The 18369-nt window shown below is 49.7% G+C and overlaps 1 protein-coding gene across 1 annotated transcript; it reads right to left on the bottom strand.

Annotated features, from left to right (window-relative positions):
- Positions 1-1709: 1709 nt before the first annotated feature.
- TRIB1 (tribbles pseudokinase 1) lies at positions 1710-9341 on the bottom strand. Its single transcript, XM_066578787.1, has 3 exons — positions 8882-9341; positions 7046-7338; positions 1710-4061 (listed from the first exon to the last, which is right to left on the bottom strand). The coding sequence occupies exons 1-3, from the start codon at positions 9173-9175 to the stop codon at positions 3593-3595; spliced, it is 1056 nt and encodes a 351-aa protein (XP_066434884.1). The 5' UTR covers positions 9176-9341; the 3' UTR covers positions 1710-3592.
- Positions 9342-18369: the final 9028 nt, after the last annotated feature.

The following is an 18369-nucleotide window of genomic DNA, read 5'->3' as shown; positions in this document are numbered from 1 at the left end:
ATAGGTGCCCCTGGATGCCACCATATCCCCCCGCGGTCCAGGGCTTCGCGACGTCACAGGATTACGTTCACTTGGGGGGTTTCACCTGCTTGTAGTTTCCATTTAAAGTATTTCAGATGCAGCAGAGCTGAGTTTGTCATTTGGTGCCAATATGGTATCGTGTTCGGACCCGTGCCGGTATTACAGCCCCCCGCGCCGCGCTTATCAGTCCCATCGAGGTCCCAGAAGCTGAAAGCCGGTGCAGAGAGTGGAAATATTCCAGCAGTTCGGTCAACATGGAGGAAGGAGGCGCTTTATGTGTCTTCAGTACTTCAGCGACTGCAAACCGGCGCGGGGAGAGAAATCTGCTGCCGCCATAAGCTCATGCGATACGTAAGCTTGGTGACTGCGGAGCCCGACCCAGAGAAACAAGGGGTCAGCGAAAGGGGTCAGCAGAGGAGTCAGCAGAGGAGTCAGCGGAGGAGTCAGCAGAGGAGTCAGCGGCGGGGGTCAGTGGAGGAGTCAGCGGCGGGGGTCAGTGGAGGAGTCAGCGGCGGGGGTCAGTGGAGGAGTCAGCGAAGGAGTCAGCGGAGGGGGTCAGCGGAGGAGTCAGCAGAGGAGTCAGCGGAGGGGGTCAGGAACCAACGTAATAAACTGGCGATGCAGTCAGGAGCAGCTGGTGCTCCAAGTAAGGGCGCTGCCAGCGGGGCGGTGACCGACTGAGTAGTTGCTCCAAATTATCGTTAAAGTCTACAATCGAGAGCCCCCGGGCGCCGTCACGCGGGGCGATTGTTCTTGTTCATTTTTGTGATCGATGAGCTTGCTGTTAAGGAATTTATGTAACGTTCATCGCCGCTGCGGAGCGTCGGCCCCCGGGGGCTTCCAGATGGAGGGCTTCCTGGCCAGATTAGGCATTGCTATGTCCAGGTTCAGGGAACAGTTCGCTGATGGATCCAATCAGAGGTCGGTGGGAGGAGCGCGCCAAACAAGCGCTCAGCGCCCTGCAGAGTCATCCGCTAGTCGGTTACTGACAGCGCTTATTATTTAGCTGAGATGAAACTAAGCGACCAGTGAAGGAACTCTCCCTCGTCGCCGGTCGGTGGCCGCGTGAACACGGACGCTACAATGTCAACTATTCAGACATTGCTGTCCCGTGTGCGGCCGCCGTTACTGCAGTACGCGGATGTTAAGCTGGTTTGATTGGTTGGTTGTTGAACGTGATGTGTTCCCTCCGAGCTGCAGAGAAGGATGTGACCTTACTGATCCCGCAAGACCTCCGTGTGTCATGTGACCATCAGCGCCGGAGCGGAACGCTAGAAGAATCAGCCATTTCCTTCTAATCGTAACTAACTGTCCGGGCTTAGATACACACTTCAGCAGAAGTAGCCCCAGTAATAATAGTGACCACCCATTGTGGACCTCCAGGCACCTTACAAGCATATCACTGACTTGCTGTAATCAGTGCGACCTCTGACCTCTCTGCCAGTGTCTGGGTGCCGGACCGTGGATGCCGGGGAGAGGTCAGGAGTTTCCTTTATTATAGCAGCGGCGGCGGGGCTGCTGGCGGACCGGAACTACAAGTGGGTTAAATGCTTGTTGGGGGGAGACGGGACATGCCTCCTGCCGCCAGGGACTGCCGAACGGGTGGAAGGCCTGTGTATAGCCAGAGCCGGAGGGCCTAACAGCTGCTCATTACGGACGGACAGATATTCATGACCAAGACGACAAAGTTAGAAAACAAATATTTATTACAACAACCTCCACAGCCGCCGCCGTCAGGCGCGCTTCACGTATTTACACGACATTATAGTGTTACCGATTCTGTCTCCAGCAATCGCCTTCCGTCATTATTTACAGTCTCACCCACATAAAGCGTATCACAGATACGAGAGAAACAACCGCGAGGCAGTTAGTGCAAACAGGGCGCAGCGCCGCCCCGAGGGGTCACTCACGATTTTTTTTTACATTTTTTGACAGACGCTTTTTGCCCACAGTTATTCACATTACAATCGCTAATTCTGATCGGGAAGAACCTTCTTTACTTCGCTGCCATCAGGCTTTGGCGCACCATGACAGGTTGTCGAGCACCATTTTAGTTCAGCGCCGTAGAGCAAGGTGACCCTGCGAGCCGTAGCATATAGCGAGTGTCAGCTGGAACCCACCACACCGTAGCAGTTACAGCACATGATTTGGCTTTGCGCTATATCATTAAACACAGATGTAGCAGAGCTGAGTGTGCTAATGATAACGCGATTATATGGGGTTACCCAAAGGACTGCAGGCGCAACACAGAGTTATCTGCAATGAGCATGACACAGCCCTAAAAAAATAAATGACAAATTCAGCTCTGCTACATCTGTATTCTGTTGTGAATACAGTACACAGATTAAAGGGTTTGTCCAGTTGTAAATAACTGACAACCTATTCTTAGGAAAGGCCATTAATAGCAGCCTAGTGGCGGTCCACCACCTGAACCCCCACTGGGGAGCTGGCCGGGCCAGTGTGTGCATGCACTGAGCTGATTTCTGCAGGAAGCAGACAGCACTGTTCCCACTGCAGACTTTGTACTGCAGGAAAAGTTCCCATTCACTTCAATGCCTGTAATAATAAGCCTGACCACTGCAGTGAGAACGGAGCTGTCTGCTTCCTGCAGAACTCTTTGCACAAGTATACTGGCTCAGTGAACAGCTGAGCAGCGGGGGCTTAGGGCAGCAGAATCCTGCGGATAGGCCATCACTGCTTTACAACTGGCCAACCCCTTTAAGCATCCACTTTGGGTCTATAGAAAAGAAAGTAATAGTCACTGAGAACCTATGTACAAGAAACCAACTTAGAACTTATTACTGAAGTCGTGAAATGCGTTGGAGCCCAGGCCAAAATTAATGAGGTATATGTGTCATTTTCACCATTTTTTGACTCTAGTGAACTTCTGGAGGGCGACCGGAGCAACTCTACCGAGACTTTATGACCATAATGTATACATTTTTCAAAATCATTCAGTTCTCTGCACGGGTCCGTATCCCATGTGACAGCGGGGAGTATGTCACGAAGAGACCGATATATCTCCCACACTGCATTTCACCGGCTGAAACAGTAGTTAGAAAAGAAAAAAAATGTGAAAAAAAACTCTGAGTGTGATTGGCACCAGTTCGGAGAAGTTTGAAAAGCACTAGAAGTCTTGAAACACCATCATAAACACATCGAAAGATTTGCATGAGTAAGGCGAAATACGGCACTGCGAAGCCCACCACTCTGAATGAAGAGAAGGGTCAACCACCCACGATTCGAAGGGAAGCCACTGCTTAACCTGAACCACGATACGATCCACCAGCATGTAAAGTTCTGACCTCACAATGGCCGCCTTCATGAAGCCCCGGGGGCGATGGGGCCGCTCTAAACTTCACAAAAACAATGGTGAGGATTCCCTGAACCTCATTAAAGGCCCCCCACCCTCCAAGCTCTTGCAATGGGATAATTGTTGGCAAAGTCAGAAGGGCATTAATCTAATGGGTAAACCCAAGGTGGTGGATCAGGCCGTTACTTCATGGGCTTTGAAGTGTCCTGCATGTGGTCGTTACAAAAGATGCAAGTGCGGTCCACGCGAAGGGAGGAGCTAGCAGAAGAACGACTCCAGCTCATCACAGTTCTGGGGGGCCTCGGGGACTAGTTGGTCAGTGTTCGTCAAGTCCTGGTCCGCGAAACTTGGTTGCATTGCGGCCTCAAACCAGGGATGTAACAATATCTCATCCGTGGTGAGTCTTTCAGAAGGTTCTTTCCTTAAAAGGCTTCGTATAAGGCACCGGGCTTTGGGAGATACATGGTCCGGGATACAAAACTGGCCACGGCGAATCTTTGAAAAGAGAGAACTGGGATCCGAGTCATGAAAAGGATAACGTCCGACCAGCAGAGTGAAGAGCATGACGCCCAAACTCCAGACGTCAGCCGACCTCCCAGAATAAGTCCCTGTGCTGTTCAGAATCTCCGGACTCACATACGCCGGGCAGCCATGTTTGTCCGACAAAGCGTCATCCTCTCCTTTCATTATATGAGCATCCTCCAAACTTTCCAGTCTGAGTTGAGTCCTGGGAGTCAAAAAGAAAAACAAAACCATCAAAAACAGTTCTACCAAAACACAAAATCAGTTCAACACTCAGATCTAGGGATAAGCCACGCTCCATAATGCCCACCCCAGTGTGAGGGCACTCAACCACTATGGCAACGTCTACAAGTTTGTGCTGCGCCCGACAGAAGTCTATGGGAGAGTGCCAATGCCCTATGGAGTGAGAATGACCTCTGATGGTGCCTACTGCTGACATGAAGCATTCTTCTGGGATGCGGCCATCTGATGACAGAGGTAGTCATCGAGTTCTAGGCTACCAAATCCAAAAATTCAGGCAATGTAAGATTAAAAGGGCACCGGGTGACTGGGGCCAACATATTCTGTTGAGGTTATTTAAAAGAGGAGTGAGGCGAGAACCTTCAACGGGGGTGAGGGGGTGAGGGGGGGGTGGGGGGGGGGTCATCCGGTAAAGTGTTCCTCATTCTGCCCCCAATGTGAACTCTAGTAATGCAAAGTAGCCGCGATAGAGCGGACGGAAAAAATGACTCAAGCGACTCGGCAGCCTGACAGCCAGCGATGGGTATCACACCAAACACCCTGCACCTGCGCTGGTGAGATTCAAGAACCACTACTTAACCCTCTCATCGCCGCGCCCCCAGGTCCCACTATAGTACAGGAAAAGTCTACAAAAAATGTATTTTTTTTTATTTTTGAAGTCTTTTCAGCTGTTTTTTAATTGTCCTTTTCCTGTGGGCTCCGGTGACATCGCCGGCCGTCAGGCGCGCTCGCCATGGGATAAAAATAAAGAGTAAATACATCTGGCAAAATGTCTAAAACCGACTTCTGAAATCACCGCCGTGACCACAATTCTACTCCACCCCCCTGGCTCTTGGCATCGCTCCCCGCTAACATCAGTTTACATACCAGTGACATGACGGGTAAATATCCCAAATGGAACACCATGAGCAGAATGTATTCCTGCGCTCTGGCTGAGGATTTAATACCTTCCGCCGTAGATCATCGCTTTTTTGCACCCATTAAAGACCTCTATACGTAACCGGATGACGGGCGACGGGCCGCTGCAGAAGCAGCCAGCAGCTGCGCCGCTCCGATAGTCGTGCTGCGTTTCCAAGCGCCTATTATTGTCTCCCCTTCCATTTCCACGCCATGTTATCCACCCTGAGGCCAGGTTTTCACGGATGAGTGCGACTTCGCTCTGCGTTATTACACCCTGAGATCGGCAGTTTCTACGTAAGAACAATCGCACTCCATGGCGGTACGAGATCCTCGCGCACGAAAAGCGCATGTGCTTTCAAGCCGAAAAAGAGTGAAAATTCCAATCGCATGAAACTCGTACGAGAACGCCACTCCGAACCCGCCCCCCGCAAATAATCTAGGGTTTTGCAGAAACATCGGACTTGCCGCGGTCCTGCGCAGGTCCAGGAGGTGCGCAGAACCCACGCGACGGACCCAATTGTGGAAACACTGCAGCAGGCGATATTGCAGACAACTGACTCAGTATTTCCTGTGGGGAAGTTACAAATGGCGGCGCATCCGCAAGTGCGTGCGAGCTCAATGCGATGTTTCATTTCTCCTGTTGAAACCACATGCGATTTTCACGCTCATGAAAGCCGCCGCGCCGCAGCGTGATTATCTCCCAGAAACGCATTGCACCTGCATAGAAGTAGCAGATCTAAGAGTGCGATGTCAGTACGAGTTTCTTGGACCGATATCACACTCCCCTTTAAATGTGGCCTAACGCATTGCAAACAATGGGTTAATCCATCGGACGAGGTCGGCGCAGCACACAAACGCACAGAATTTGCACAATTGTTTCTCCCATGTAAGCCTGCCCCCAAGAGCTGACAATCTAAAGCTTGTATATAGATGCAGCAGAGGAGAATAGGCCATTTCTGTAGTGCACAGTAAGTCAAACTGGCACCTCTGCTGAAAAGCACTGGTGTGTGCAAATGCACAAACTCAGCTCTGCTACATCTTCACCGCTCAATCAATGTTACTTCACTCTCTGGCATATTTCATTTGCCACCCACTGGTATCCAGCAAATACCACTTCCCCCACCCACGGGGAGCTGCCGTAAAAACAAGACTTCAGCCGCCCCCTCTGTCAGGTCAAGTCATCTCTGCGCTGTCAGGGCAGAATGTTCAATCGCACAGTAAAAGTTTACCCTGCGCTACTCTGAGCGGAGGCGGTGATCACCCATTAAGGTTTTCCAATAATGTGCATATAGAGATGTAACAAAGCTCATACTATGATCTAGCAGAGCCGAGTTTGCAATGTGGCACAGTATCAGTGTAACAGCATTATCTGAGCTCTTTGCATGATGTATTTCTACCACAGACACACTCAGCTCTGCTACATCTAGACATACAAGTCAGACAGCTGCTATCCCAGTGAACACGACATCCGCCTGTTGTTGGATCTATGCTGCGCCTGCTTTGTTATGAGCAATAAGAGAGTAAACACAGCGAGCAAACAGACGCCGACGGAAGTACTAATAGTTGGAAGCAATACGGGAGGTGGGGGAGGGGTTCGCAGAAAAACTGTGTAGCATCCTCACCACCTCGGCGCAACACTTGACCAAAACTTCACCCATCGATTACCGAGGAAATAGCTATGGTATTATGGAAAGAGTCACCTGGTGCCTCACACCTCCGTGACATCACTGGCTTATAATGAAAGAATTCCATCTCATTTGCATAAATTACCCAGAGGAGCGTGCACGGCCTTATAGGTCTCCTCACTCAGTTTTCAGGTGTCCCCACACCCCTTCTGGGTGCTCTCCTTGGGAGAGACAATGCCACCCCCCGACCCACCCACCCCCTAGGTGTCTCCACACACTTTTTTGGGTGCTCTCCTTAAGGAGACATGACACCACTTCTGACCTAATGTTGCTTTAGGAAGTAGTGATATCAGCAAGGAATGAGGTACTGCATACCTTGTGCCTCATGAGAGTTTACGAAGAGGGTTCAAAGCCAAGTTCTCACCTTTCTTTGTCGGAGAAGACGAACTTCCTCAGCTTAAGGTCTCCTAAGACGATAGAAGATTGGTGGCAGTGGAAAACCGCACTGATGATCTGTTTAAATAACTTGGCCGCCTCCTCTTCGCCCAGCCTCTTGCAGCTCCTCACGTACGAGTGCATGTCACCAAACTCCTTCTCGAAGAACACGTAGGCCTTGCTCTCTCCTTGGATGATCTCCACGATGCCGGTGATGTTGCGGTGCCACGGCAGGTGGATGTACGGCTGGATCTTCTTCTGGTAGTGCTTTAAGGGGAACACCTGCAAAATTAAAGGGGAAGACACAAGAGATTTAAGGCGACGGAAGCAAATTCCACGTTCTCTCCTGGTGTACAACATCAACAAGCTTGTTTTTTGAAATTTCTGGCCACAAATCCAAAAATTCCCTCAGTATCTAACGAGGCTCCGGGACAAAGACGACTCTCAGAGCCTCCTCCAGCTCCAGGCAGGATTAAGGTTACCAGAAGGGGATCAACATTGACGTAACCTGTCGAGTCCAATTAAATATCAGCTAAATGAGACATCGGCTGAGGAATGTTATAGTGATGGCCCCAATTCATGAGGAAAATGGGTGGATGTCACATGTAAGTGCAATGATTAACCCCTTGGTGCACAAAGACCTGCAAGAGCTTCACTGAATGGGGCCGTCAAGGTCTGGGGTGGTAGAATGAGGCCCATCGTCTTACGATTATCCATAAATGCCATGAGAGATAATCGCTATAAGGACTTCAACCACAGTGTGGAGGAGGACTCTCCGAAGAAGGGCAAATGAGGTGACAGCACCTTGTACAAAGTCAATCAGGCAGTTTGAGCAGTGCTGGGGGTTGTAGTTCTATAGTCAAAGGCAGTCTACACCTCAAAGGAAACATTGAGAGCCCCAATCGGAAGTCCATGCACTTATTCTTAGAGTAAGTTGTCCCCGGAGAGACAATCACTTAATGCAGGAAGCAGAGGACGAGGTTCTCTTGAGGCACCACATGGAAGATGACGCCGGGCCCCCCTGAGGCCCTGCAGGAAGCAGAGAGGTGGTCTCCAGAGACCATCAGCATGAGGAACACACTAGAGCTTGAGATCTGCTGTCTACATCAGACTGAGTCTGACAGTCACCTGGGGGCCCCCCTGGGCAATACAACATCCCGGCTACCTAGAAGCAGGACAGAGGGGTCCCACCTGGTCCGATATAGAAAGCATTCAAGGTTCTCACATTAGTTTGAGGTGACCTAAGGGGTCAATTATTCATTGGGGTCAACAGACAACAAACCCAACAGTCCCATGAGGTGCCCTCAGAAACAGCTGGTAGGGTTGAGGTTCTTCAGAGACATCTACAAGTCTTTTTCCCTTTGGCTTCACCCAGGACCACTTAAAACAACAGAATGAGGGGTCACCATGTCCTCCAGCTTCCCAAGTGACAACAGACTGAGGTCACACCAGACCTTAAGACCTTGACTGAGGACTATTTCTACCTTGGGGTCACCTCACAGCTTTGGACTTTCATAAGGCTGGTGATGCAGACGCCACTTTTGGGGCACCCCTTACATGGGGATTTTCATGACACTACAGACTAATTAATGTCCCTTTGAGATAACCCATCAGACACCAGGCTGAAGACCACCCCAGTCTCGGGGCTTCTCTGGAGTCATTTAAGGCCCTTTAACCAGACTTGTGGCACCCAAGCAATCCAGGTATATTGAGCTCCGCTAATAACGGGGGTTCTCATGAGACTCTCTGGACAACACAGTGAGGTCCCCCAGAGTCTCGGGGCTCCCCGGGGCCCCCCTGGCATCAGCCGGGGTCCTGCGCTCACCTTGCACTGCAGCTCCTCTCCGGTGTGCAGGTTGAGGGCTCTGGCCACGTTCTCCCGGTCTCCAGCAGGTAGCAGCAGGTAATTCCCTATACAGGTAGGTCCTTGGTGTTGGGGTGCAGTGCTGTGCAGAGTGGGGGGCTGCGGGGAGGGCAGCAGACCACCGTCCGAGGGAGCCTCGCTCAGCCGGGGGCACTTAGCAGGTGGCTCATCGCCCTCCAGCCGTTTGGAGTGCGCCCTGCAGGTGGTCAAGCGTGGCGCCCCCAGCCGGCTCTGCCTCTGCATGTTGGCGATCATGAGTGTGGAGAACAAAGGGTCCTAAGAAGAAGTAATCATCCAGCAAGAGGCGCAGCAGCAGCGGCGGCGGCGGCTCATCCAGGGTCCGTCCTACAGGAGATGCAAGCTGTCGGAGCTCCTGACTGCATCTGCTGCCCAGCAGCCCCAGGATCGCACTGCCTCCTGCACCCTCCTCCTCCCGGGTGAGTCACCCGCTGACACATGTGTGTATTGTGAGGGGACCCTCCTCCAGGGCTTGTGCAACACATTCATAATCACATTACAGTCATGGAAAGAGGAGGGGCGGCTGCGCTGGAGACCAAGCCGCTTCCCTGCTTGCATCACTCCTCCCGGCTGCTGCTGCGGGGACTGAGTTGCCTTCCTTTTCATCATGCAGCCTGACGGGTGGCTCCGCGGACGGAGGGTCCTGCGTGGATCCATTCTACATTACTGGGGACTATTGCATCCACAGAGGATAGTTCACGCGGATGTAGCAGAGCTGATCTGCAGTCTCGTGGGGGCAAATGACAAACTCAGCTCTACTACATCTGTGGGCACAGAACAATAGTGCATTAATATATGAGCTGCAAGAATTGTATGGCAGCAATTATAATATCCCACAAACGTTGCAAATCTGAGGCCCTACTGCAACGATGACGGATCTGAGCTTTTACATAGGACTGCAGATGAATAGCGCATTCCGAAACAACCCCCACGCTAAATGACAAGTCCAGTTCTGCTACATCTGCAAACTGCTCAAGTTTACAGTATACAGAATGATATTCCACATCCCGTCCACTAGGGGGAGCAGAAAGCTCTGGTAAATGGATACATTGTATCAGCGCAATGTGTGTAATGTTACATTGTATCAGAGGTGTGTGTAATGTTACATTGTATCAGAGCAGTGTGTGATGTTACCTTGTATGAGAGCTGTGTGTGTGATGTTACATTGTATCAGAGCGGTGTGTGTGTAATGCTATCTTGTATCAGAGCAGTGTGTGTGACGTTACCTTGTATCAGAGCGGTGTGCGTGTAATGCTATCTTGTATCAGAGCTGTGCGTGGTTACATTGTATCAGAGCGGTGTGTGATGTTACCTTGTATCAGAGCGGTGTGTGATGTTACCTTGTATCAGAGCTGTGCGTGGTTACATTGTATCAGAGCGGTGTGTGATGTTACATTGTATCAGAGCGGTGTGTGATGTTACATTGTATCAGAGCGGTGTGTGATGTTACATTGTATCAGAGCGGTGTGTGTGATGTTACCTTGTATCAGAGCTGTGTGTGATGTTACCTTGTATCAGAGCGGTGTGTGATGTTACCTTGTATCAGAGCTGTGTGTAATGTTACCTTGTATCAGAGCGGTGTGTGTGATGTTACCTTGAATCAGAGCGGTGTGTGTGATGTTACCTTGAATCAGAGCGGTGTGTGTGATGTTACCTTGTATGAGAGCTGTGTGATGTTACCTTGTATCAGAGCGGTGTGTGTGTGTGATGTTACCTTGAATCAGAGCGGTGTGTGTGATGTTACATTGTATGGGAGCTGTGTGATGTTACCTTGTATCAGAGCGGTGTGTGTGATGTTACATTGTATCATAGCTGTGTCTGTGTGATGTTACATTGTATCAGAGCGGTGTGTCATGTTACATTGTATCAGAGCGGTGTGTGTGATGTCACATTGTATCAGAGCGGTGTGTGTGTAATGCTATCTTGTATCAGAGCGGTGTCTGTAATGTTACCTTGTATCAGAGCGGTGTGTGATGTTACATTGTATCAGAGCGGTGTCTGTAATGTTACATTGTATCAGAGCGGTGTGTGATGTTACATTGTATCAGAGCGGTGTGTGTGATGTTACATTGTATCAGAGCGGTGTGTAATGTTAGATTGTATCAGAGCGGTGTGATGTTACCTTGTATCAGAGCGGTGTGTGTGATGTTACCTTGTATCAGAGCGGTGTGTGATGTTACATTGTATCAGAGCGGTGCGTGTAATGCTATCTTGTATCAGAGCGGTGTGTGATGTTACATTGTATCAGAGCTGTGTGTGATGTTACATTGTCGTTTTTCCTGAAGTCCAGGTTTATTTGATAGCTGTTTTGCTCTTCTTGTCTCCACCCATTTCCATTTACCCTATAGATGATGGTGTAAAGGGGATCCCTCTCCCCATGAGACACAGCAATCACATGTTGTACTGCTGCAGATTTTATGGCACATCTGCTGCAGATTTGTGCTGCAAGTATTGATGCAGAATTGCACATAGCCCTTAAGTCTATACTGAAATTCTGCATCCCACATCCATAGCACATTAGGAAAACATTACCAAAAATAACGCACAGAAACGTAATCCGTGTAGGTGTCATAGCTCTCCCCCTCCCCTGGTAGGATTGGTTCTCTGGGACTCCAGTATGGATAACCTAACCTCAGGATAGGCCATCGGTATCAGAGAGGGTCTCCTGCTCAGGATCCCCACCAATCGGCTGTTTAAAGAGGCTACAATGCTCAGGTGAGCGCCACAGCCCCTTCTATGGTCAGCGATGTCACGCTCATTCATTATGTGGCATGCAAGTTTCTTAGTCCCTTTCAAGTGACTGGGTGTAAGCTGCTCTATCAGGCACAGCTGCTAGGAAATGTACGGCACTGAGCCTGGTATACAATAAGAGGCCGAACACCTTGACTTCTTCAAACAGCTGATTTTGAGTGGTAGAACCGCAGCGATCAGATACTTATGGCCTATCCTGAGGATAAGTGTTAATACTTGTGTGCTGGAGAACCCCTTTAACAGATTACTCAATTATACACTGATGTGCCGAAAGTCTTGGGACAGGACCTAATATTGCGTAGGACTCCTCTAGCATGGCAAAGTGCAGAAACTCAACATGGTATCAATTCCACAAGTGAATGGAAAATGTCTGGAGGGATAGAATACCTTCTATCACGTATTTCTGGTTCACACTTACTGCTATGAATGGAGGTTGGTCAGGAAAGGTCTGGTTTCTCCTTAAGGGCTCCTGTCCACTGGTGAATTTTCACTACGTTCCCCGCGGCGTTGATCCGGCCGCGGGGAACACAGTGACCGCTTTCCAAAACGTTTCATAGGAAAGAGCAGCCCCCTGTCCACGAGCGGAGAATCATTGCGATACTCTGCTCGCGGAGGCAATTCGCAGCATACTGCGAATTGCCGTGGAGATCCGTCTGCCGACTCCTGCTCTCCGGCGGCAGCTTCCATGGTGGAGATTCGCCGTGCAATTTTGCAACGCCCGTGGACAAGCAGACTAAGGAGAGCATCTAGAAAGTGTGAGGAGACTTACAAGGCCATCTATGCTTCTCTGGGAAATATGCAAGTGGGAGGATGGAACAGTGCCTCTGCAGCGCCACCTATTGGAAAACAGCATTCCTGCAAGTCAATGTCAGACCATCTAACAAGGCTTGATTAGAAATACGAGGCAAAGCCAGAGACTTCTCCATGTACAGACAGCTGTTTCAGGGTGACTGCTCCTCATCAGTGTGCAGTGGGTTTCTCACTTGGCTAATGAGAGCCTTATGGATGTGACTCAGGAAGGGTATGTGGATTGAGAAATTTTAAATGCCCCAACTACTTCAGATATGGAATGACCCATCCACCTGACACCCACTATCATGCCTCATTCTGATAATTCATGTCGCTTCGCCATGAGCACGCTGGCCTCAACAATTATACAGGTATGGGCGTTCCCAAGCCGCCCCCTAAGGTAACACCACTCCATCATCTATCCTCATACCGCTATCCCAGGACTTTTGGCACATCAGTGTACATAGATGACACATTTATATTTTGGTAAAACTCAGACCCCAATAGCCAATTTCCATGTCTACAGCTGTAGCGAGGGAGGGGATTCCACCATGCAGGCTGCCCCAGAAGCTGTCATGTGTGCAGCGACTGTTATGTGTCTGTTGAAGGTATATAACACAATCTACGTGTTTTTAATAACACCTCCTTTTAGAAAACACCCAACTGTGTTACTCCGTACAGCAAAAACAATGTATACTGACGGAGACCAAAAGGACAATCTTTTGGCCTCTGCTTGATGAATGGAGGACTATGGATACAGTAAAGCTGATGGAGAAAGCTTTGAGCTCCTATAATGCGCTGCTACTGTGAAATCAGAGCAATTCTGAATGCTGCTTTGGATGCGAACAGAGCAGAAAACACAAAAATCAATAAAACATAAAGAAAAGCAAAGTTTCTGTATGTAGCTGTCGCCTATACACATTGTATGCAGGGGGATTCACTGAAGGCCCCTCTATTTAGGCATTCAATGCCTCCTCCGTGTTCCAGGCAGACCACCGGCCCGGCACTGCCGCCGACATTACAGGCGGATTACCTCCCAGACTCCAGGGCTGCTGTAAACCTCAATTACTGTGGATCATCTACATACAAGTCTACATGTAATTCCAGCAAGTGCGGAAGAGGAAACTGCAAGAGAAGACAAACCGAAGGATATCATTTACTGTAATTATTGCAAATTAAGTTGCAACTTGAGTCTCCGGATAAGATAAACAGCGGCTGATTGTTCACAGCAGAACAAAGACGGAACGCGGAATATTCCGGCTAACTGGGGAAGATTCCTTCTGGTGAAAGAGAATTCACTGTAACATCACACACCGCTCTGATACAATGTAACATCTCAGGTGGGAGATCCTCTTATTTCTCCGCTGCCGTACATGGCGATCCGATGTGATGAATGATATGTGCAATGTAAACTATTACTGTATCTGTATGTGATTGCAAGAAAAAGGAAGTGAGCCCCTAAGTAGGACCTGGATTTCCACACTGATTAGTAATAACATGCGGTCTAATTGTATCAAAGTCAAGATAATAGGCAAACACAATGTAATAATAACACACAGACAGCTGTATTCTTTGTGCACACCGACAGTTCAATGAGAAAACGTCAGTCAACCTCTATGATTCTTTGACTTCTTTAAGAGCTAATTGGCAAAAGATGCTTCATTTAAGCAGATGAGATTGGCAGTGGTGGTTTTACAGGCGCTTTTCCCATTAAATAAATGCATACAAAGCCTGGTTACTGGCAAGTCTGCTCTTCAGAAAGATTAAGTAGTGTGAACCATGCCTCAAGGTGAACATTTTTCAGAAGACCTCAGAAGAATGTGTTATAGAGGTGCATAAAGGTCGAAAAGGCTAGAAAAGCTAAAGACCTGGGTGTACATCAATCCAGTTAGTATCTGCAAATGGAGAACATTCAGGACTGCAGCGTCCTGTTATATCACTCCAACAGCACAACGGGCAACCCTGAAAAGAGGGGAGAAAGAACCGAAGAGGAACAGCAGAGGACCTACAGAAGACCGCAGATACCTTTGTATTGACCCGTTATCTGTACAATTCCATTGGAAAACACTGAAAAATAAAAATACCAAAAACTAAGATAATGTGTTTGCATAAATATCCACACCCTAAAACTAGTACTTTGTTGATGCATCCTTTGACTTTATGACAGTCGGTGTCTATCAGCATGGCACGTCTTGACTTGGCGAACTTTGCCGACTCTTGAGGTGCTTTTAAGGCGTCTAAACGCGCGGCCACCGTGCACTATTCATTCATCGTTGACTCTTATCAGCGCTGCACACTGATTTTCTCAGCGGTTGGCGCTGATAGCATTCTTTCAGCTGGTATCCTGCTGGGACTTCCCTGCGAGATACCAGCTGAAAGCTCTGAGAACAAAGCAGCTGTCAGCGCTCCTGCTGTTTCTCGGAGCTATCAGCTCAGCGGGACACTGCTGAGAGCTGTTCTGAGTTATCAGCGATGTCTTGCTCCGCCTGCATTTAACTCTTTAAGTAGCTGATTAGCTACTTAAGAGTTATGCAAAGATGATCTCTCAAAACTGTCACTCAAACTGCCGCTTGAGCGATCATCCTTCAGTCTAAATGCACCCTTACATGGAACGATTATCGTTCGGATTCCCGCAATCCAGTGAGAAGCGGAGCGCTTATTGTTCAGTGTAAAAGCTGCACCGACCGAATGATGAACAAGAAGCCGTTCACTTCTACTTCATCATTCAGTTTCTGCATGTATTCTTCGGTGTAACCAGGCAGTTATCACTTATGTACAACTGTTTGCTTCCTGTGAATGGCGGTGGCCGGCTGGAACGATCCCCGGCGGCTCCGCCTCCATTCACTAGCGATGCACGTTATAGTGTAAAAGCAGCAGATGATTATCGCTGGGACGGCCTGCTGGCATCTTTTGCCCCAACAGATCAACCCGTGTGAAAAAGACCTTTCCTTACAAAAGCGCTCCAAATCTGTCAGACTGCGAGGATATCTGGTGTGTAGCGCCCTCTTCAGGTCACCCACAGATCTTCAGTGGGGTTCAGGTCTGGGCTCTGGCTGTAATCTACCGGTGAAGCCGTTCTCTTGGTGATTCGTCCGTCTGCTTTGGGTCGTCGCGCTGAAAGGTGAAATTCCTCTTCATCTTCAGCTTTACAGCCGCGGCCTTTACCGACCATCGAAGAAAATGGCAGGAAAATCCTCCTAGAAGAGCCGAACTTTATATGGGGGACCCAGAATCCGCGGAGTACTGACCACTAGTTATCAGGGGGTTACATGTGATTGGTGGATCCAGAAGACAATCACATCCCCAAACATAAGAGGGGGCGATCACTTATGTCACCGCAGTATTTTAGGGGGGGGGGGAGTTAACTGTTTATTTCCACAGTAGATACAATCAGACAATTGTATTAGTAATCAATGCAGAATACTGATCATTTACAAGGGTTCACTTACTTCTTATTGCATCTCCATCTCATGGCTTTTGATGTCTCCATCCCTGTTTAATGTTTCTATATGTGATGAATGCATCATGTTCTCTTCTATACAGAAACAAGTCTCTCAGCTGGAAATGGCGCGTCCCCCACACAGCGCAGCGCAGCATCCTGTGGGAAGGGGAACGGCTTCTATTCCAGCAGTCACCTGGCAGCTCGATACAAAGTGACAAACCTGAAGATGTGGCCCTAATATGATACTGTGGTGTCACCTGAAGCTCCGGGTCCCCAATGCAAAATCAGTAGCAGGGCCCCACTTGGCCAAAAATTACCGACCAATTTAAAAGGGGTGTGATCAGGGGGCGTGGCTTATACAACATATAATTTTACCTCTCAGTGGCCCCTGTAGTAATGTGCCCCATTAGTGGTTCCAATAGTCATAGTGCGCTCAATAGTGGCCCCAATAATACTAGTGCTCCCCAACTAGAAATAGCGTGCCTCCTCAGTGGCCCCAAGGGTAATAAGTATAACCAATAGTGGCCCCAATAGTAATAGTTCCCCTCTTAGTGCCCTTGAGCAGCATTCACGTCCGCACTGGTCCGGCTGCTGCGGCTTCTGTATGTGAGGACCCCACTTCATGCCCCCGCGTCCGACTTCCTGTATGTACCGCATGCAGCACAGATGCCGCAGGAGGAAGCAGGGGATCTGCATACAGAAGCCGCAGCAGCCAGACGGGAACTTCTTCACTGAGTAAAGCCATTGCCAATCGGGCTAGTGGCCTGACAGCCGGGTGACACCCCTGCACACAATGTAACACCTTATGTGACAGTGGGACCTTTAGGGCTGGGCTCCCACCGGAAGGAAATCTCGCGGTTCGGCCGCACTGAAAAGCCGAGAGATTTCAGCGGGAGAGCGGCAGCTTCAAGACCTGCAGCATATGCTGGGGCTTTGAAGCGGTTCAGCCGCTGGCATTCCGTTGCAGCTTTCTCTCCCCATAGAGAGGAGTGAGGCGGCAAAGCCAAAAAAAAAAAAAGAATTGTCATGCTGTGGCTGTCAATTCCACGCTGCATCGCCGGTTCCGTCAGGTTTTGCCGCAATGGATTGGCCTTCCCGTGTGGAACGAGGTTTTTGCAAAATCTCATCCACGTGGCTGGCTAGTTCTGGGAAAAGGAGCCGCGGGCGGATTTGCCGCACTGAATTTCCCCGGGAAATCCGTCCCATGTGAACCCAGCATAAGTCTTCTCAGACCCCGGGCTGCGGGTGCAACTGCACCCCCACACATTGCTGTTTACATCCAGGTACAAATGACGTGCTGCATCCATGTAAATGGGGAACGCTCACATGGCTAGCCTTCCACATATGAGCAGGGGACTTATAGCGGGTTCGTCAGCGCTATGTGCTGCGCTATTCTTGTCATCAAAAATTATGAAAAGCCTCTATGCACATGTGAACCCAGCCTCAGGGTGACTACTCACTACTCACTACTCACTACTCACTACTCACTACAGTTTTTTTCACTGCGAAATTCGCAGCATTTTTTTTTCTGCAGGGGTCTATGGGACTTGTAATGTTAAAATTGCGATCGCGCAAAATCGCGATTTCGCGGTAAATTGCGATTTTGCGCGGTCGCGATTTTAACATAGCAAGTGAGTAGTCACCCTTATCTGTAAACTACACGACGTTGACAAAAGTATTGGCCACCTCAGCAGTCCGGTGCGGTCAGGTGATGTGTAGCAGTAGGTACAAAGGAGAGTATCCCACAGGAGACCCCAGTACAGAAACCAGCAGATGTCACCAGGTGTAGAGCTGACAACGGGGCATGGTGGGGGGATGTCACCAGGTATAGAGCTGACAACAGGGTGGAATGTCACCAGGTGTAGAACTGAAAACGGGGTCTGGTGGGGGGATGTCACCAGGTATAGAGCTGACAACAGGGTCTAGTGGGGGGATGTCACCAGGTGTAGAACTGAAAACGGGGTCTGGTGGTGGGATGTCACCAGGTGTAAAGCTGACAACGGGGTCTGGTGGGGGGATGTCACCAGGTGTAAAGCTGACAACGGGGTCTGGTGGGGGGATGTCACCAGGTGTAAAGCTGACAATGGGGTCTGGTGGGGGATGTCACCAGGTGTAGAGCTGACAACGGGGCTTGGTGGGGGGATGTCACCAGGTGTAGAGCCGACAACGGGGTCTGGTGGGGGGATGTCACCAGGTGTAGAGCTGACAACGGGGTCTGGTGGGTGGATGTCACCAGGTGTAGAGCTGACAACGGGGTCTGGTGGGGGGATGTCACCAGGTGTAGAGCTGACAACGGGGTCTGGTGGTGGGATGTCACCAGGGGTAGAGCTGAAAACGGGGTCTGGTGGTGGGATGTCACCAGGTGTAGAGCTGACAACGGGGTCTGGTGGTGGGATGTCACCAGGGGTAGAGCTGAAAACGGGGTCTGGTGGAGGGATGTCACCAGGTG

The sequence above is a fragment of the Eleutherodactylus coqui genome, chromosome 9 (genome assembly GCF_035609145.1).
Source record: "Eleutherodactylus coqui strain aEleCoq1 chromosome 9, aEleCoq1.hap1, whole genome shotgun sequence".
Taxonomy (NCBI): Eukaryota; Metazoa; Chordata; class Amphibia; order Anura; family Eleutherodactylidae; genus Eleutherodactylus; species Eleutherodactylus coqui.
The sequence above is the reverse complement of the archived record's forward strand: the minus strand, read 5'-3'. Positions and strand labels throughout refer to the sequence as shown.